The sequence below is a fragment of the Danio aesculapii genome, chromosome 7, assembly GCF_903798145.1.
Source record: "Danio aesculapii chromosome 7, fDanAes4.1, whole genome shotgun sequence".
In the NCBI taxonomy this organism is placed as follows: Eukaryota; Metazoa; Chordata; class Actinopteri; order Cypriniformes; family Danionidae; genus Danio; species Danio aesculapii.
The window spans coordinates 2,373,261-2,395,206 of record NC_079441.1 but is presented as its reverse complement, the minus strand read 5'-3'; the positions used below and the strand labels follow the sequence as shown (position 1 = coordinate 2,395,206).

Below are 21,946 nucleotides of genomic sequence, written 5' to 3'. Positions count from 1 at the left end.
GTCTGGCGCATAAAGAGAGACACCAGACTCCAGCTCAGTGTCAGTTTACCTGGCAAGCGAGCATGTTGTGGTAGAGCCGTGAACAATTCCTTGTTTGTGAGTGGATACAAGTATACAGTGTTTACATTTTTTCCTTTTGAATGTTTTGTGTTGTGTATATTTAAGTCTTTATATTTTTTTGTTGATTTGATACTTTGTGTGTGTGTATATTTTTGGCTGTTTGATTTTGGTTTGTTTGTGGTGTCAGGCCTCATGCCTCGTAGTGAACTCTGGGTTCACTACATCACATTTTGATGTCAGAAGTGGGTTGACCACCCGGAAGAGGAAAATGTGAGAATGCCGGGTCTACGATCCGAGGCGAAGGACGAAGCTTCTTGGGGAAGTCCATCTGATGAAGAGGAGGCAGCTGCAGAGCATGCAAAAGGTGGTGAGCCTTCCACAGTCCAGTTGGGGCATGGCGAGCCTGGTGGGGGAGTTCCTCGAGTTGCAGCAAGCGAGGGAGGAGTGGTATCCTTGCGAGCTGAGGGGGCTCCATGAAGCGATCCAGAAAATGGTGCGACCAGCACTCGCACAGTCAACAGTGATTCCCATCACTGCACTGAGGACGACCCCTTACCACCCTCAAACGAATGGGCTGGTGGAGAGATTCAATGCGACACGAAGGGCATGCTGAGGAAGTTAGCAAATGACACTGGCTGAGACTGGGACAAATGGCTACCATTCCTGCTGATAGCCTATAGAGAGTTACCTCAAGCATCCAAGTGGCAACAGCGTCGAGGAAAAAACTTCACCAATTGGCAAACGTGAATGACAAAAAAAACCTTGAGAGAAACCAGAATCAGTTGGGAACAACCATTTCTCCTATGGCCAAACGTCTTGTCAGAGCTGCAGTCTAGGCAAAAAAAGCTAAACAAATTCTCCAGCAGCTAAGGAAAAGGGCAGCATCATTAAGTTAATCTTGGAGATGAGGGAGAGGCTAGAGACTTACTGGGAGCAGACAGAGGAGAAACTGAAAGAGGTGCACAATAAGCATAAGATGGTACGACAAGAAGGCTTTTCTTTTGCAGTTTCAGCCTGGTCAGAAGGTATTATTGCTGTTACCTACATGACCTAACAAACTTCTGGCAAAGTGGCAAGGTCCCTATGAGATCACCAGGAAGATGAGTCCAATCACATATGAGATGCATCACCTTCAGAAGAAAAAGAATCACTAAACCTACCATGTTAACCTCCTGAAAGAGTGGAAGGAGGCCAAGACAAGAGACAGCAAAAACCTCAACAGTTGTTGATGGTATAGAAAGTGGAGAAAGATGAAAGTGAACCATCAGAGGAGACAGCAATGCTGAGGAGATCTGTAGAACTGAAACTGGAACACCTGGAAGAGAAGAAACAGCAAGATTTACAAGTTTTACTTGACAGCTACCCTTTATTGTTCCAGCAGAGACCAGGCAAAACCGAGGTAGCACATCTCGCTATTCATCTAACCAACACTATACCATCAAGACAGAGACTTTACCAAATCCTGGAGAAACTGCTGAATCCATTTAAGAAGGAGATCAATACTATGAAAGATTTGGGAGTGATCGAGACTTCGTCTTCAGAATGGAGTAGTCCATTGGTCATCGTCTCGAAGAAAGATGGATCCCTGAGAGTGTCTCGACTTCAGAAGGCTGAACTCCTAGTTGAGGTTCAATGCCTACCCTATGCCAAGGATCGATGACTTGTTGGAGAGGATAGGACAGGCCCACTACACTGAACCAGTGTAAAGGATACTGGCAGGTGCCCCCCCCCATCCTTCTTCAAGACCACTGACTGCTTTCAGAACAACTCTTGGCTTGTACCAGTTTACCATTGTCCCGTTCAGATCATTTTTGTGTGTGTGTGTGTGCTCATATATATATATATATATATATATATATATATATATATATATATATATATATATATATATATATATATATATATATATTTATTTTTTATTATTTTTTTTTGTACATATCTTTTTGGGACATTGAACACTGTGTTTATAATTTTATTTTTATTTTTTATACACTGGACATTACTTCATGCTTGTAAATAAATAACACACACGCCTCATAGTGGACCCACTCCAGGTTCACTACATCACACAGACATTTATGTGAGTTTGCATTTACGCGAGTAATTCCCAGGAAAAGCAGACAAGTCAGCACCGATTTCGTTGGAATATGCAGAAGGACATTTATTGAACCCGTTTCAAGTGCTACCGGTAAACAGTATGCCATTCCAAATCACTGTGTTTAAGTTCGGTTTTCTTTAAAAATCACTGATTTTCACTGTCTGATTGATCTAGGCTTTAAAGTGAGTCTCAAATAAACAAGACATTTTTGAAGGCCTAATCAGTGGCATATTTTTGATGGCTGGTTGTCACCACCTATAGATTAAATAATGTAATTGCTACAACATTCATTTTTGCTTGTCAAGTTAAACACAAAATGTTTTGAATGACACAGGAGGTGATCGTTACAAATGTTGGAATAATCTACAAGTAGATAAATGAACCGTGGATTGTGGGATCCATAAGGATTATGAATATATTTGTAATTCCTTGTCTATTCAAATGTACTACCTTTTCATTATGTTCAAGAACAAAACATTCACTAAAGTAAATTGTTGTAAAGAAAATCATCAGATAAATATGTTTTCAATTTTTTTGCAACCTCAGTTTTGATCAAAACAATTTTTGACTCTTTAATTGCCAAGTTCATGACATCACTGATTTTCCCAAAATATGTGTCAAAATAAGATTCATAAAGATCATTCTGTTTGCTGAAACACAGAAAGTTGTGGCCAAATTAACTCTCAAAATTACCCCAGAGTGGATGAAAAATACCAAGAGTTTAAGAGCTCCTGACAAAATTCATTACTTTAATCTGTGTAATCTATTGCTATAACTTGTATGAAATTTTAGATTATATATTAATTAGTTCATTTAGCAAAGCTGTAGACACTCACTTGTTGTTCTTCAAAGATCCCAACTTTTTTTTGTTCTTTCATCTTGTTGTGAAGATCTCCCCTGGCACAGTACTCCATAACAATGTAAAAGTGTCCAGATTCTATATCTGCATAAACAAATATATTTTAATAAGACAATCAATATATGAGAAGGATAACAAAAAGTAACTAGATTATTAAAGTTTGAGGACAAACTTTGAGGCTGGCTTGTGAAAGTCTGTTGGTAATAGTTTATTTAGTTTAAAGTAGTTTTAAAAAGTACGAAAAGATAGATAGATAGATAGATAGATAGATAGATAGATAGATAGATAGATAGATAGATAGATAGATAGATAGATAGATAGATTAGCATGTCATTAGCATGATTCTACTATGAATTAGCATGTTATTAGCATGATTCTAGCATGAATTAGCATGTTACTAGCATGATTCTAGCATGAATTAGCATGTTACTAGCATGATTCTAACATGAATTAGCATATTCCTAGCATGATTCTAGCATGAATTAGCATGTTACTAGCATGATTCTAGCATGAATTAGCATGTTACTAGCATGAATTAGCATGTTACTAGCATGATTCTACCATGAATTAGCAAGTTACTAGCATGATCCTAGCATGAATTAGCATGTTTCTAGCATGAATTAGCATGATTCTAGCATGAATTAGCATGTTACTAGCATGATTCTAGCATGAATTAGCATGATTCTAGCATGAATTAGCATGTTACTAGCATGATTCTAGCATGAATTAGCATCATTCTAGCATGAATTAGCATGTTACTAGCATGATTCTAGCATGAATTAGCATGTTACTAGCATGATTCTAGCATGAATTAGCATGTTACTAGCATGATTCTAGCATGAATTAGCATCATTCTAGCATGAATTAGCATGTTACTAGCATGATTCTAGCATGAATTAGCATGTTACTAGCATGATTCTAGCATGAATTAGCATGATACTAGCATGTTTCTAGCATGAATTAGCATGTCACTAGCATGATTCTAGCATGAATTAGCATGTTACTAGCATCATTCTAGCATGAATTAGCATGTTACTAGCAGGATTCTAGCATGAATTAGCATGTTACTAGCATCATTCTAGCATGAATTAGCATGTTACTAGCATGATTCTAGCATGAATTAGCATGTTACTAGCATGATTCTAGCATGAATTAGCATGTTACTAGCATGATTCTAGCATGAATTAGCATCATTCTAGCATGAATTAGCATGTTACTAGCATGATTCTAGCATGAATTAGCATGTTACTAGCATGATTCTAGCATGAATTAGCAGGTTACTAGCATGATTCTAGCATGAATTAGCATGTTACTAGCAAGATTCTAGCATGAATTAGCATGTTATTAGCATGATTCTAGCATGAATTACCATGTTATTAGCATGATTCTAGCATGAATTAGCATGTTACTAGCATGATTCTAGCATAAATTAGCATGTTACTAGCATGATTCTAGCATGAATTAGCATGTTATTAGCATGATTCTAGCATGAATTAGCATGTTATTAGCATGATTCTAGCATGAATTAGCATGTTACTAGCATGTTTCTAGCATGAATTAGCATGTTACTAGCATGATTCTAGCATGAATTAGCATGTTACTAGCATGATTCCAGCATGAATTAGCATGTTACTAGCAAGATTCTAGCATGGATTAGCATGTTACTAGCATGATTCCAGCATGAATTAGCATGTTGCTAGTCATTGCTAGCATGTGAACCATACAGGATTTATGGTGTGCTAGCATGAGTCAAATAAGCCAACCCCCGCTTCTCTACGATGTTCTGATACTGAGATATAGCTGCTGTTATATCGTTGCTAGGTTAGTCTGTTTTGTTGCTATGGAGTTGATTGACAGCTTAGACTGATGATGTATCAAAGCTTCTTGCCAGTATGAACAGTTAAAAACAACCCCCATGTCTCTATAACACTGCAGCAGGACGATATCAATCTGGGCCTCTATAATGGCAGTCTATGGGACAGTTGCTAGGGTGCAGTATCTGGTTGTTAGGGTGTGGCTAGAAAGTTAAAAGGCCATCAGTGATTGGCTGCTGGCTAGACTGAGTTAAATGAGCTCAGCCATTAGTCTTTGTGACAGTCTGATGCAGAGTTATGAGCTCACAAAGTTTGATCCAATGTAAAGTCAATGAGCATCATTTGCAATGGAAGTCTATGGGACAGTTTCTAGGGTCCAAAAGTGGTTGCTAGGGCGTGGCTAGAAAGTTTAAAGCTCATCAGTTATTGGCAGTTAGGTAGTCTGAGTTAAATGAGCCCAGTTAGAAGTCTGTGTGACATTCTGACGCAGAGTTATGAGCTCACAAAGTTTGACCCCATGTTAAGCCTATGGGATTTTTTCGGTGGTCCCGGGACGTTTTTCGGAAAACCGAAAGTCGGATCAGTCTGAGGAGATATAGCAATCCGAGTCCGAATAGTTCGGAGGTCTGGTGCGAGTTTGGTGGTCATAGCTTGAAAGCTCTAGGAGGAGATAGAGTTAGAAATTTAGTCTCAGAAGAAGAATAATAAAAAAAAATAATAATAATAATAATAAGTTTAAATAGGATAACAGTAGTCTGGCTTGCTGCACAAGCCAGCCTAATTATTCTAAAATGTAAACAGTCATACCATTAAATGAGTCCTTATAAGCAACAATATATCCATGGTGAAGCTTCTTCAGGATGCTGACTTCATTTTTGACTGTGTCGAGAGGCACGTTCTGTGGAGAACAAATTTAAGTGAATGAAAGATGGTATTTTTAAAAATAAAGTTTTAATTCCATATCTCAACACTTTTGTCAATAAATGCTTGACTACTTACATCTCTGTAGTTGACCTCTTTGACCACGAAAAGATCTCCATCTGCATTTTTCACCAGAAATGTTCGTCCTGAAATCCCTTGTCCAAGTTCCTTTTCTATGGTGAATTCATGTTTTTCCAGCACTTCTACAATCAGGATTTGAAATGGAAAGAAAAACGTGTGAAAAGCAAAAAAATAAATAAATAAGGTTTTATACTCACTTGCTCTTGGGGTTGATTTGAAATTATTGCTTGTATTGCTCATTTTAATGCTGTAGGAAAATATAAATTAAAATGCAGAACTTGAACCAAAAGTCTGGTATTCAGGATACTGTGTTCTACAGTTCAGTAAATGAATAATCCCAGCTGTCTTTAATGTGGAACAACAGAAATTTAACTTAAGATCACTGTATGATGATACAATTTCCATCAGTTTTTATTGTCCCCTTTTTGTTTCCATTTGTTTCTCAAGGATCTCAAAAGGGACATGAGGGTTGTTGTTGTTTTTTTTTTATATAGCTTTTTCTTATCTGCATTCCTTCTGTCCTTACTATGTTCCTTCAAACACTGAGTACAAACTTGTATATATTGTTACACTCTGTAAATGCTAAACTGTGTTTTGTGTATCTAATAATTATTTTTATAACTCTTCTTTTTATTGTCTCTGAGCAAGTTTTTTTATTTTTTATTTCGAGCCTAAAGTGTAAAGTAAAAAAACATACATTTTGTAACACATTTTTATATTAAATGCTTAATTGCATAAAATAGTCAGGTAATTAAAAATAATTGCAGATATCTAAACCTTTTGAAAACAGTACAAGTCAAAAACAGCAAATACAACAATTCATTAATTGATTAATTAACTGTAAGTTTAACTGACTTAGAATCTCTACTCATCAAATCGAGACCCAAATTCAGAATTTTCATGCATGCACACCAGTAGTCACATACACGCCCACACACACACCAGTGATCAGTCAGCGTTGTATCCTGCTCTTTTAATTACTAAAGTAGCTCTTCCCTCCTGCCAAACAAATGTCTTATCTACAACATGAAAATGTTAAAAAGCTGCATTTTTCATCTTAGGTAGAAATTTTTGTTGTTAAATTGGTCAAAAACTGATTTCTTAGACTAACTAGTTTTGTTGGAAAAATTTCAAAGATGACAAAGTTGGCACACCATCGATTTAAAAGCAGAGAAATGTTCTCACCTTTTAATTAACAGTTAAAGCTGGGCGATTAATCAAAAAATAATCAAAATTGTCATTCAGAACCTATAATCGATGTAATTTCCCAGGTTGATTAAAAGATAATGCGTATTTTCTACTTTTAATATGAAAAGCACTGAAAATAATTTATTTTGTATCCAAAAGTGCAGGTTATTTATTTATAAGTAAAGAGGGACTGTTAGATATGTGTGTTGTAATTTCAGTTATTCAACATTGTTCAATAAATAATCACAGATAGTAGATAGTGTGTATCACACACGCACACACACACATACGCATAATTTACTGCACACTAAGTATTTATTGTGGTTGGGTTATTTTCAGAATTGGTTTTATTGCCAAGTGTGCTTCACACACACATGGAATTTGTTTTGGCTACAGAAGTACTGAGATGGAGTTAGTCAAGAAATCTGGATGTTGAATTGTGTGTACAGATTTGTTATGAATATACCGGTTATACGTTGCTGTGTACAAGTGCGAATGGAGAAGGTATTGCATTGTATATTGATATAAGGTGCTGTGTACAGGTGCATATGAGAAAGTATTGCACATATTTATTGCACAGTAGGGGAATATTTAACTGTTCATAAGGTAGACAGCCTGAGGAAAGAAACTTTTCCTGTGTCTGGCTGTTTTTGTGCTTGGTGCTCTGAAGCGCCGACCAGACGGTAACAGTTCGAACAGGTAGTGTGCTGGGTGTGAGGCGTCCAATTCTATTATTATTTCTTATTCTTATTTAACAAACACCTAAAAGGTTTAGCATTTAACACATTTTACATGACACTGTGTTTCTTTTCAGTGTGTTCAGATTTTAAGAAAAAAAAACAAAAAAAAAAACAAACTTGAAATAAATGATAAACAGAAATCCACTATTTCACCCATACTATTCAAGAGCCATGTTCACCTCTGACAGGTAAAATCTGCTCTCTGTCTCTCTCTGCTGTAGTCTTGGTGCTGCTGAGAGATTGAGATACACCCTTCAAAGTAGGGGTGGGCGATATGACCTAAAATTAATATCACAGTATTTTTCATCTTTTGAACGGTGACGGTAAAATATCATGGTATTACTTTCAATAGCAAAATAAAAAACATCTCAAGGAAGAACGGACAAAAGAAAGTCTCACTTCTATCACTCTTTAAAAGTTTTGGTTTGGGTCATTGTAAATGCTCAGTCTCGTTATGAGCTGATCTTCATTTCTCTGTGTTGGTGGAATAAAGCAGGCGAGTCAGCCGCACCAATTTATGAGCAGACAGAGCAGGATTCTCGCGATGACCACCAGCGCAATACCGGTCTTTGTTATGAGCCGTAGTTTCAGTGTAAACTTAGTAAAGGTGAGTTTCTTTGGCGATGATGTCTACAGTATTAGATTTTATATTTAGCGGACATTTGCGCTGAACACGCGGTGAATGCAACGCATCGAGATTCAGGCACCTTCTCCGAAAACACTCGATTGATCTCAGCTGGCGGATCAACATTTACCTCATGTCATGATCGCTGTCATCTGCGCCATTATTATTATTATAACTTTAGGGGAGGTTTGCAAACCTGTGCACTTTTCACTCTTCAGCCGTTTGCATTTCCTGCAGTAACAAAAGCTCCCTGTTATCTGACAGCGGGAAGCATTGAGTGACTGACAGCTAATATGAACCAATACAGCAGCAGGGTAGAGCGATTAAGCAAGATTTAGAGAAAATCAAATCAGATTGCACTACAACCATTATATTCAGACACACAAATGCTCCCAAATATATTATGCGGGCGCATAGATTAAATTTCGGGCGCTCATGCGACCAAAATGGTTGCAATTTCGAGCCCTGTAGTATAAGGACATGTATTCAGACCACAACTGAACGTTTGAAGAAAATGTAATGCCTTATTATTTAGAATTAGCTATTATTGATGTAAATGCAGCCGTTCAAGGCGCATAATTGATTTATTACGGTATTGACGGTATTAGAAAATCCATGTCGTGGTGCAATGTCACACCGGTGATGACTATGACACCGGTGTACCGCCCACCCCTACTTCAAAGTATGCATATAAAATAATGCGAAATGCATACAATCAACAACAGCTAGCGAAAGCAGAATACCGGACAATATAGGAGATTTAGAAATCCTATCAGATTGCATTTTTAAGTCCCAAATGGAGGATATGTCAGAGAAAAAGAGGATGTATTGTCACCCTAAATAATGAGCTGGGTCAGTTTATTTAGTAAAAAGCTTTTTCCCCCTGTATGTCTTCAGGCTCTTCTCAAAGCTACTACCAATGTCAGAACAATAACAGTTTTGTAACCAGCATGTTTCTGTGGGTCTGCAGAGCATATTAGTCTGTAGGAATGTAAATTAGCATATGCATTGGTTTATATGGCAAAACATGTCGTCTTCACCAAAGAAGGTCCATTCTCACTCCAAAGGCAGATACTGATTAGATTAGGGCCTGGTTAATATGTGAGAACTTTAGGGGCTTACGACGTGGTCTCATGTTGATTGGTCAGTTTGTATTTCTCAGAATTTGGGCTTTTTCACATGGTTAAGAAAAATTCAATTCAATTCCTCTTTATTTGTACAGCGCTTATACAATGTAGATTGTGTCAAAGCAGCTTCACATAAAAGGTCACAGTAAATAGGAACAGTGTAGTTCAGTTTGTAGTGTTTAAGTTCAGTTCAGTTGAGCTCAGTTCAGTGTGGTTTAATAATCACTACTGAGAGTCCAAACACTGAAGAGCAAATCCAACGATGCGCAGCTCTACAGATCCCGAACCATGCAAGCCAGTGGCGACAGCAACTGAAAAAAAATCTGTGGTAAACTTTGTCTGTCTTTTTTTCTGCTCTGCTCTTCTTCTGCTCTGGAGTATATCAAGCTGGGTACAATTAATATCATGTTTTTTTATCATTTCATCCTTTTTATCATTTTATTTTATTTTAATCATATATTTTGTAAAAGTCAATTAAGCAAGGTAAAAGTGACTTGCGTTCAATTTTTTTTAAAAGTAACTCAAATAATATTACTTATTTTTAAAAGGTAATGCGTTATACTCATTACTTTGAAAAAGTAATATTATTACATACAGATGTCACTACTTCAATTTGTTCCCTTTGGTGCCGTTCATACCGCGGCAGCGACGCTAGTTGATGCGCCTGCAGCTTTTGACCACTGGGTGGCGCTTTAACCACAGATTTTCAGCTTTGCCTTTTCACAATAGTAAATAGATGGTTCTGTATGTGTACTTTGTGATGTGATGTGTTTAATTGAAATATAATTTTGTTTTAGGTTTCTTAGTAATAAACATGCTTTTACACTACACTGTAGGCTATGTTTTAGAAAAGATACATGGTGAGAAACCCTAGGCTGCAAAAAGCAAATATAAGAATAAAATTCTTTAGCCTTTATAGTGCCCTATCAAATTGCATTGGGGTGAAATAAATGCTTCGATTTCTTTGACCATCATGGCGATGTTATTACCTCAAATCTTAAACGTGCACAAATGAAAAACAGCACACACTACAAAATAATATTAAGATTATCGTGCCGGTGGAGCACATCACCTGATTGTGAACTTGTGATCACCTGAACTTATTTTATCAGTGGACTATTTATTATTTATTACAGGCTATGTAACAAATATTTGACCAACTGCCACTTTATATAAAACACTCTCATACACTCAGAACTAGTGGCAGTCATGAATTAAATAAATGGGCAAATCCACACGCAAAGTGAGCCGCATATTATCTATCGTCTGTTCATTTTCTCTGTTCATTTCTCTTTCACACGCATGCAGAAAAAGAAAAAAATCAGCTTATTTAAAAAAGTGCATTGTGTCCACTAATGTATAATAATAATAACAATTAGCTAATATATCCATAATGCCAGGATGCGTCGTGCTTTGACTGGTGTTGTAAAATGGGTGGGCCTTTAAGGGGCGGGGCTACAGTTTGGTGTGTGCGCGTGTGCGCGTGTGCGTGTGTGTGTGTGTGAAGCGGAGAGGGAGAGACAGAAAAGAGGACCGCTATTCTTTTTCGCAATGAGACTGTTTTGAGTGCTGTTTCCTCTTTGGTGACTGATTTAGTTGTACCACACGGATAATAATAAATAATTGGACCAAGTTACATGTGTCCTCGTTCATTCACCGGCTGCAACGAAAAGAGAAGGGAGTTAATCCCGAAACTAATATTATTCGGCCCTGTAGTAATAAGTGAATCTCCCCTGCTATCTCTAACACCACAAAGAGACAGAGCAGGAAAGGTTAACACTGACGACCACGAAGGGACTGACTTTATGACGGTTGCAGCACGGGTGAGCACGCTGTAAAAGGCACTTGAAATTAAGCTTAAAGCATACAAACGCTGTTTTCTACACAACGCGAAAAAGTCAAAATGGCGGATCCTAGTCAGCGTTTTGCAACTAAAAATAAGCATTGTTTATTCGGAAATAGGATCAGTCATTCCATCCATCCAATGTCTGTGGTGAAATATGCTGGAATCAGAACTAACTGTTTGCACTTAAGGAATGAAAGTGAAGGATGCAATGATAATTTTTGTTGTGGTAAACAGATGCATAACAATGCATGGGCAGCATGTCATTTACCAAATAAGGAGTTGCAGTTATCTGACAATAATCCCTTTAAAGCTGATGTTGAAAGAAGCTATGGAATTCATGTGGAATGTGATGAACTGGGTTTATACACCTATGATGGTGGCTGTATGCCCGCAGAACCACTAATAGCTACTGTGACAACCCCATGTATGAATCTATTCACTTCTGCTTATGCGGGGGTTTTTGTCTATAGCACTCCTGCGGCCAACCCACAGCCTGGCGCTCTGTGTTGTAGTGCATCCCAAAACAAAGAATATGTTAGCGTATCCCAGCAGCATGATAATACCACAGTGCCATTAGGATTCTCTTCCCCCATATGTGAACCACATGAGTCATGGGCACACCAGCCATGTACTGCACAGTATCAAAATTCTGAGAGTGATGATGACTATGGACCACGGGAAAGAGTCCCCACTTTGCGTCCTGGTCAATTGAGGGAGTTTCTCTATCGCTTCGAGAGCTGTGCAAAAGCAAACCACTGGACTAAAGAGACTATGACCATCCAATTAAAGTTTTGTTTAATGGGTGCAGCAGGAGCAATAGTCCACAGGAATCCACAATCAGCTCAGTGGGACTACAGTCATATAGTTGAGGAAATGGAGGTCGCATATGGCCCTTTGGAGCATGCTGTTGCAGTTGCTATCGAGTTGAGACAGGTGTTCGCAAACGGAGGGAAACACTACATGTACTAAGGGATGATATATATGAGAGAGTATCAGTAGCCTATAGTGATTAGACGGAAAGAGAGCAGGATGCTATAGGGGTAGAAGTTTTCACTTATTCTTAAAGGGATACTGAGATTGTACAAAAGCTATTGGAGAAACGACCACACACCCTTGCCCAGGTTTATGACTTTATGACGCGCAAACAGGAGTGCATGGACTCTTATGTCATAAGCCCCACACAGCTGTGGTCAGGGAAGGGGATGAAGCATTTATGGTAAAAGCTACTTCCACGACCAGCTTTAAAGCAGTCGCATCTGAGCGTCAGCACTTGCCAGCCCCACGGAGAGGCTCTAAACACATTAAATGGGAGGAAATTTGCTGTCATAACTGCACAGGTGTTGGGCATATGAAAAATAATTGTCCCTCCCCTAGGAAAACAACCAGGGGCCCATCTCTAGCAGCTGCCCACAAAAGCTCAGAACCCACTGTGATTCATTTGAAACATTATAGTCAAGAAATTAGTATTCAAATGACTATCCAAGGGTTAAATGTCTGCGCTGGATTGGACAGTGGGGCACGGAAGAGAGTGTTGCCCTTGCAACTGTACAATGCCATCCGTCCGGATTTCCGGACCCCACTCTAGCCATCAGCAGCGAAGACAATAGTGGGGGTGGGTCCTGGCGATGTGTTAGTGTTGGGTAAGAGTCACATTCCAGTTCAGATAAACAATCGACAAGTGAATGTGCATTTCTTGGTAGCAGACATCGCAAGCGGGGAAGCGCTTCTGGGTCATCCATTCCTCACCCAGGCTCAAGCACGTCTTGATTTCGGGAATAATTGCATCATACTTTTCGGTGAGGAAGTGCCATACTGTCAGGCTATGAATATACCAAAGACACAGGCAGTGAGGGTGGCCAGAACCGTGGTGGTTGAGGCAGGTTTGAAGTATGTAGTCAGGAGCAACATTAATTTCAAGAACCACCCTAAAGGTGAAGTGATGTTAAGCCCCATCAGGGGTTTTGTAGAAAAATATAAAGTACTGGTAGCTCGCGTGCTGGTGGAAGCCCAGCCCTCCATGAGCATACCGCTCAGCATATTTAACCCGTGGAGCACAGCTGTAACCATCAAAAGAGGATCTATAGCAGGTTTTTTTCAACCTGCTAAAGCTTTAGAGTCTGTCAGCAGGCCAGCCAGTGCTCAGTCATTCGGGGAAAATACTGTTCCGCAGCATTTGCAAGAGTTGTATAATCAGAGTGTGGCTGATCTTAGCCAAGATGAACAGTCTCAGCTAGTTCAAGTACTCCGCAATTATGGAAATGTGTTTTCAACTGGACCTGCTGATTAAGCAACCCCCACGTCGAATGGCTCCAGAGAAACAACAAGATGCTGACCAGCAAGTAAAGCAAGGTCTGGGTTGATCTGTCCCACCAATAGTAGCTGGGCCTTCCCTATAGTAATGGTGCATAAAAAAGATGGCACTTATCGTCTTTGTGTGGATTATCGTGCTTTAAATAATTGCACCATCAAGGACGCTTACCCATTGCCGCGTATACAGGATACTCTGGACACCCTCTCCACTGCTCGATGGTTCAGCACACTGGACCTGGCCTCTGGGTACTGGCAGGTGGAATTGACACCACGAGCCTGCCGAGCCGCTGCATTTTGCACAAGAAAGGGGCAGTTTGAATGGAATGTAATGCCGTTTGGATTATGTAATACCCCTGCAACTTTTCAAAGGCTTTTGGACAGGGTATTAGCCGGTTTGCAGTGGGAGACATGCCTGGTGTATCTGGATGATATAATAGGGCTGGGTCGTGATGTTCCAGAGATGCTTCAGCGTCTAAGTCAAGTTGTTGATAGGCTGCAGAATGCTAACTTGAAGCTGAAGCCATCAAAGTGTTGCTTATTTCGCTGACAGGTAGCATATCTGGGCCACATTTTCTCTGAACAGGGGATGACCACCGACCCCTCTAGAATACGAAAATTGCTGGATTGGCCTATACCTAAATCCATCAGAGAAGTTCGTCAATTTGTTGGGCATCAAATTATCGACGATTTGTGAAAGACTTTGCCAACATAGCTGAGCCTCTCCATGCCTTGACTAGGAAATACGCTCTGTTTCAGTGGACCCCCGAATGCTAAAAAGCTTTTGATAAGCTCAAAGAATTGTTAACCACCACACCAGTTCTGGGCTACCCATTAGATGAGGGAAAAATGATTTTAGACACTGATGCCAGCAATGTCGGCATTGGTGCTGTGTTATCCTAGGTTCAGCAGGGTGTGGAGCGCATATTGGCATATGGGAGCCGCAGGCTGTCTAAAACAGAACAGAATTATTGTACAACGCGACGAGAACTGCTTGCGGTAGTGGATTTCACATCACAACTATGCCAGTACCTCTTAGGCCGTCAGTTTGTTGTACGTATGGATCATAGCAGTCTTCGATGGCTAACCAAAATGAAGGAACCAGAAGGCCAGCTGGCCCAGTGGTTGGAGAGGCTTGGCGAGTATGATTTTGAAATCGTCCATCACCCTGGTCAGCTTCACAGTAATGCAGACACCCTCTCTAGACCACCATGCCAACAATCGTGTCCTTGCAAGCTCAAAGATTTGACCCCTCAAATAAACAATATCTGTCACCTGTCGAGTGGGGGTAACTTGTGAAAAACTGAATACGACTGAAGCCGATGAGATTGGAACTTTCTGTGGGTGGTCCCTGGAGGAACTTCAGGAGGCCCAAAAGACAGATCCAGACATTGTGCCTATTAGGGCTTAGATGGAGGTTAATGAGGAGTGGCCAACATGGGTTTCTGTTGCACCTCATAGTCCAGCTACAAAGACATGTTGAAACCAATGTAAACAGCTGTATATGCAAGATGGTGTTCTGGTAAGGCAATATTATTGCCTGGATGACGTCCAGTTTTACCCACAGAAAATATTGCCCCGTATCTGCCAGGCTACAGTCATAGAGCACATGCATGATGGACCAATTGGTGGACATTTTGGTGTTGAGCGTACAGTGACACGGCTCCAGACGCGACACTACTGGTATCGAATGAGGGAAGATGTTGCTCTATGGTGTCAAACATGCATAAGTTTTGCATCGACGGTCAGGCCTTGGAAGACACAGGCTCAAATGGGAAATGTCAGAGTAGGAGCCCCTATGGAGCGTATTGCCCTAGATATTATGGGGCCACTGAATGAAACCAAGCGACGGATGTCTTGCATGCTGGTGATACAGGACTATTTTATAAAATGGGTGGAGGCCTTTCCCTTAGCAAACGATAAGGCAGAAACTGTAGCAGTGGTGCTTGCTTCAAATTGGGTGTGTCGTTATGGGGCTCCACAGGCGTTGCATAGCGACCAAGGTCGAAACTTTGAGTCGGAAGTATTTAAGAGGATGTGTTTGCTCTTTGGCATTGACAAGACACGCACAACTCCATTCCGACCACAGTCAGATGGTCAGGTGGAAAGGTTCAACTCCACCCTAAAGAAAATCTTGTCCACGACTGCGGAACGTTGCCACTGGGACTAGGATCTTATGATTCCTTATGCTGTCATGGCCTACAGAGTAACCAGACACAGCGCTACTCACTTTACTCCTAATTACATGATGTTTGGCAGGGAGCTGAGTGAGCCAGTAGACCTGGGAGCTGGTTTACCCCCTTACTCTGATGCAACTAGCACTGCTCCTGAGTATGTTCAAACCCTCCGTCAGAGGGTGGAGCTAGCACATCAAATAGCCAGTGATGTGCTTGGTGAGTCAGTGGTTCGAGCAAAGAGAAAGTATGACAAAACTTGCTGTCGCACAAAATTTGAGATTGGAGATCTTGTGTGGTATCTCATTAAAGGAACACGGAGAGTCAAAAACAAGGTCAGGAAATTTCTTCCATCATATGAGATTTAGTTGTACCACACAGAGAATAATAAATAATTGGACCAAGTTACATGTTTCCTCGTTCATTCACCGGATTCAACGAAAAGAGAAGGGAGTTAACCCAGAAACGAATATTTTTCGGACCTCGAGTAATAAGTGAATCTCCCCTGCTATCTCTAACACCACAAAGAGACAGAGCAGGAAAGGGTAACACTGGATATCTAGGTCAAAAGCAAATTTGTTACCTGTTGCATGGCATAGGCTAGCCTATAGTGTGGAAAAATATAATTCACAACCTGGGTTGCGTTTCCCAAAACCATCGTTAGCCAATAAGGTCGCTAGTTCCGTCGTTACAAACATAGTTCGTTGATTTGCCGTTTCCCAAAAGTTAGTATATAATATTTCAGTTTTTACATATAGTATTGCATTAATTGCATAGACGTTAAATAGTTATTATCGGCCTAAAATTAACGCATTGATTCTGAGATATTTTTTAAACACAAACCTGCGTTTTAATGACGGATGTGGGTGTCACAAAATACTTTTTAAATCAATGTTTTTTTATTATTAATATTTTATGTAAACAACACTCAGTAAAAATTTTTATGTATTTATTTCACCACCTTATTGAAAAAAAAACTATCAATTACAGTGCTTCCCGCACTTGCGGTGGTAGCCGGATTACAACAAACCATTTACCCACAACACATAAACAGTTAACTAAATGCGTTAAACAAAACATAATTCCTTTTTTAACAATAATAATTGTATTTATTATGAGACTTTTTTTATAGGTTAAAGTAAAGACTGAAATGAAAAAGAAATGTTATTCAGAAGCACACTGACAGGTCAAATCAGCTTCTTTCTCTCTTTCAAGTTCAAAGTAAATTTGAATGCCAAAGGATTTTAGATGTGTATATAAAATAGCCTATGTAATGTACTAACATCAACAAATTAATTAAATAAGTAGCAAATGAGAAATAAATGACAGAAAAGTTGATAAAAGCAGACATTATCTCTAAAAGTTATCATAATTGCAAGATTAAAACGAGTAGATTTTTAAAATAAGGCAAATGCGTTGATTAGCTACTAATGGTGTATATATTTTGCAGCCAGTTTAGATGTCATTTCATCCTCTCCGAGTAGGCTGTATAACCAAAGTTTTTCTAAGTCGTTTAGATTACAGAATATATTATGTAGCCTACGTTTTTTCTCTGTGTCTGAGCTGTCAGCTAAATACAGGTCTAAAATAAAATCGAAAAAGCAACTAGACTGAGCGCTGACATTCGTTCTTTTTTTTCGAAAAACGAATTTCAACCGAGAGGAGATACCGACAGCTTGATTTGCAGTATTTTCTAACATGTTATTAGCTTGGAATAAAAACAATTCACAAAAATTCATTTAGTTTATTTATTTTTTTTTTATAAAAGATTGGATTGGATTAGCCTATTTCGCTGTGTGTAAACGTTAGATAAAATATTTTTTAAATGTATTTTATTCATTCATTTTCTTTTCGGCTTAGTCTCTTCATTAATCCGGGGTCGCCACAGCGGAATGAACCGCCAACTTATCCAGCACGTTTTATGCAGCGGATGGCCTTCTAGCCGCATAATAACACCAAAGTTGCGTATTTGTAAAATAAAGAAAATAAACATAAAAAATTAGTGAAGTTTTTCCTCTCCGCTGTCGTCACTGGCTTGCATGGTTCGGGATCTATAGAGCTGCGCATCGTTGGATTTGCTCTTCAGTATTTGGACTCTCAGTAGTGATTATTAAACCACACTGAACTGAGCTGAATTTACTGTGACCTTTTATGTGAAGCTGCTTTAACACAATCTACATTGTAAAAGCGCTATACAGATAAAGGTGAAGTGAATTGAATGTTGATCTAACTCTGTTGGGAGCGGACCCCATGAGACCCTTTCAAAGTGTTGACACTAACTATCTTGGAGTTGTTTTGGGTCCCCATATATTGCTGTGTATGCGTCCGAATGTCCAACAATTTGTCTCTGGTAGAACTAATTGTAGGAAAGTGACAAAATGGGACAAACTAACAAAAACTACTGCAGAGCACCACACGGAGGAAGCCATCGTTGTCGGCGTCATATTGTTATCAACCATCTTATTATTTAGGCTATGTATAGTTAGTACTACTGCTTCGGTGTGTTAGTTATGTATGGGTTAAAATGGCTTTTATGTGCAACGTTGTGTTCATATTTATAATTTCTTTTTTTTATGCAGCACTGTGATCCTGCGAGACATGGCATTTCATTCCACTGTATGTCCACACATGTAGCGCAATGACAATAAAGCTCTACTTGACTTAAATGTAGTAAATCTGGGGTCTCAAAGGGGTCATTGATATTATGTTCACAAGACTTATTTACTATATATTCAATATAAACTACACTGATATTGGTCAAATTTATCATGACACAAACTTACCAAATGAAGGTGGATGTTCTTTGCTGTCATCTGAGGAATCGCTGTCTACATTGGTGTCAGAGAGTTCAACATAGGATTGCATCTAAAGGGGAAAAAATTATCTTTAAAATTCATACATTAGTAGCTGTGAATTTGTCTCTTTAGTGTGTAGCTTATGATACAATAAATAACCCTTAATTCTGCAGTAACCTTTATGTACAAATATATTAATATTAAACTGTACAGGGGAAAGTGCTTCAAGATTCTTGCCCTACAATACTATTGTTACAACTTTATTATTTTGACCTGGTCAGCTCCTGAAGTTGAGAGACACATTTTGTTTATGAGAAAACCATTGTGTGAATAAAATCCCCATATATTTTCTGAAGCAGCGTTATGTGTGCAGTCTTCCCTTTTATGTAACGTCCTTACCCCTAGATGAGCGTAATAGGATGCTACAATCTGGATTTTTGTAGCTGATGACGAGTAACGTTTGCTTGTCATGTTGATTAGCCAGTAATACTGAAACAATTAGTAACTTAACCTAAAAAAATTAAATAAAATGTGTGTGTGCCAAGCAAAAAGTGCAAGTTACTAAACATGTTTTACTTTTTTTCTAAACTTCAGCAGATGAGCAACTTGTGTACAAATTAACACACCAGTGGGGTTTTATATCAAATACCTGTCATGTTTTACATGGTTTTACACTTTTTTACAATTTAGTATCCATTCAATCAATAAAACAAACAAGACCATCTCAATTTCAGGGACTACAGATGAGAAGTAGCCTTTTGGCTAATTCTGGGAAATTTAGTTTTTTGTGTTTTTGTATTGTTAATGTTCATTGTCTCTCAAATAAATTTAAAAATATTTAAATCAATCAATATCTGCTTAAAATAAAGGAATATAAATATGCTATTCCAATCTTTGTCCAAGTTTTTTTTTTTGGTCCGCACAGGCTGGACTGCAATGCTCTTCCAGCCAGTACTAATCCCAGACTTCTGTAACTGATCCAGAATGTAGCAGAAAGACTAGTATTTACCAATCAATAGAGCATGTCACACCTGTGTTTATTCACAGGTATTGACTCTCTTCAGATCAACACGCATGATCATCAAATTTGCTTTTAAGCATTCTAAAGCGTATTTTACAAGCAAGGATTCTGGCACAGCAACGTGAAGCAGATGATTTACAACAGTTGTGTGTAAGGGGGAAACAGTCAAACTTAATGACACATTTGAGGGCCCAAAGGCAGAGGAATGTCTCGGACATATGGCGCTTTAAGTGAGTACATACATGGACACCAATGCTCCGATTTTAATATGATTAAGACAATACTATGGTTTAGAGTTTAGACTTCCATGTAAACAGTGATTTTTGTTAACCTTTAAAGGACCACAGACACCTGCGTTGCGAAATGCGTAGGTTTTTTTCTTTCCATTTAATGTGCTGTATCAAATTCCATTAAAAGAGCACTCTTTCACCAGTCCCCGTGTCAACAAGCTTAGCCCCCCTCTAGCCCCCATAAATTTGGACACGTATTTTTGTGTCAAAACGCCACAGAGTAGCGAGATCAGCCATCGGTGGCAAACTGCGGAGATATGACTGAGGCCTCTCTCTGTGCGCTCTAGGTGACACTTGCACTCGCTCTCTCTGTCATTACGGTGCTGTGCGCATTAGCCTAGTTCCCCGCATTCGTCAGAGGTTGATGCCCAAATTGACACAGGTAATAGCGATTTTAACACTTTTAATATAGGAATTGCTCAGCTATGCAGAGACCATTATTAATCAGAAATCAAGTGTACATAGTTTTACATTAGGAAATGCAGTATTCAATTTACAAATAGTCTGCAAGTACCAAAGAACAGATGTAACACTGATCAAATATAGTTTTCAGTCACGCTCATGTAAGTCATATTCAGCTTGTTCAGTTTTGCCTTCATTATGTTTTTTCCGTCTTCAACACATGATTTATTTACAGCACATGTTTAAACATAATAGTTTAACTAACTCATTTCTAATATCTACTTTATCTTCCCCATGCTGACAGTCAGTGCATAACATTTTACTAGTTATTTTGCAAGACAGCTGTATTCAGACAAAGTCCCTTTAAGTGTTTTATAGTCTTTTATTCAGATTAAAGTGTAATTTAAAGACTTAATCAGTTAACTAGGAAAGTTGAAATAATTAGTCAAATTATTTGTAACTGATTTGTTGTGTATATCAAAAAATATACAGTAAATATGAAGGAGGCTAATAATACTGACCTTCATTTTTAAAGAAAAAAACTGCTTTTATTCACAAAATAAACTTTAAGAAATACGACTTATAATGACTCTAGAATAAATATCTTTTTAGGAAACACTGAAAATGATCAGAAACATTATTTTAAATGATTGGACGGACAAAAAAGCAACTCCTGTAAACAGCTTGATCATATTAATGTCTTATTCAGATTAAGGCAAATCATTAGATCACTGATAACCATGTAAACCCTAGAAAAAAGGAGTTCAGTATTTTGATGACAGCCTTTCCACAGGTTAATAGTCAGCTAATGTAATTTCATTATGCAAATCTTAAATTCATGCTAACCAACAAATGATCAAAGGAAATATATTCATGTATCTCAAATATATAAAATATGAACTGATGTTTACTTTAATTTTTAATTGTATTGTGCTATTCAAATTATTTTTTAAAAGATTTTGTCAAATAAAAGATTTTTCTAGTCATCCACCATAATTTTGTGGCTCAAAAGTATCGGTTCAGGCACCGTTTTGCCACTAGTATCATTTTAAAAGTATCGATTTAGCACCGCTATCAAAATAACCCCAAACAATACCCAACCCTACACTGAGCTCCAATTTCTGCTCACCTCAAATTCAAGACACTGTCACTGAGCTACAAAACAATCTCTGGCGAATGACAACATATAAACATTTCTATTACAGCTCATATTCTAGGTCTATACTTATGTTCCTTAAATAATAAGAAATTATACACTACACTTCATTAATGTGCTTCTCAGCACATGTTGCTCATTTGATGTTAATGATAAAGTACCTACTAAATAAATAAATGCTATACACAGATAAATTTGGTCTTTCAAATAATTAAAAGCAATAATAAATAAAACATAAACCCAGGCAATTGTAAAAAAAAAATCTAAATCAATTAATAAATAAAAAGTTTAAATAAAATTCATGTTATAAAATACTGTCAGTTTTCTGTCAGGTCTTTATCCTTTATTTTCTCAGTGTGAATACTTCCCTCTCTCATAATTTAACACAACTAAAATATTCCAATCTCAAATTAACCCATGAACAAAATATAACTAATAATAA

General features: G+C 38.3%; 1 protein-coding gene across 2 annotated transcripts in view; it reads right to left on the bottom strand.

Moving 5' to 3' along the window:
* Nucleotides 1-21,946, bottom strand: part of LOC130231531 (serine/threonine-protein kinase 24-like) — a 118,089-nt gene that overhangs the window by 95,405 nt on the left and 738 nt on the right. Inside the window, exons 1-2 of one of the 2 annotated variants that reach the window (XM_056460872.1) lie at nucleotides 18,624-18,707; nucleotides 6,031-6,080 (exon numbers count right to left, since the gene is read on the bottom strand). In XM_056460872.1, the coding sequence (XP_056316847.1) occupies nucleotides 6,031-6,073 (43 nt within the window). In that variant the 5' untranslated portion in view covers nucleotides 6,074-6,080; nucleotides 18,624-18,707. Of the gene's footprint in view, nucleotides 1-6,030; nucleotides 6,081-18,623; nucleotides 18,708-21,946 lie in introns of those variants that run through there. The other variant, XM_056460871.1, reaches the window with a different exon arrangement.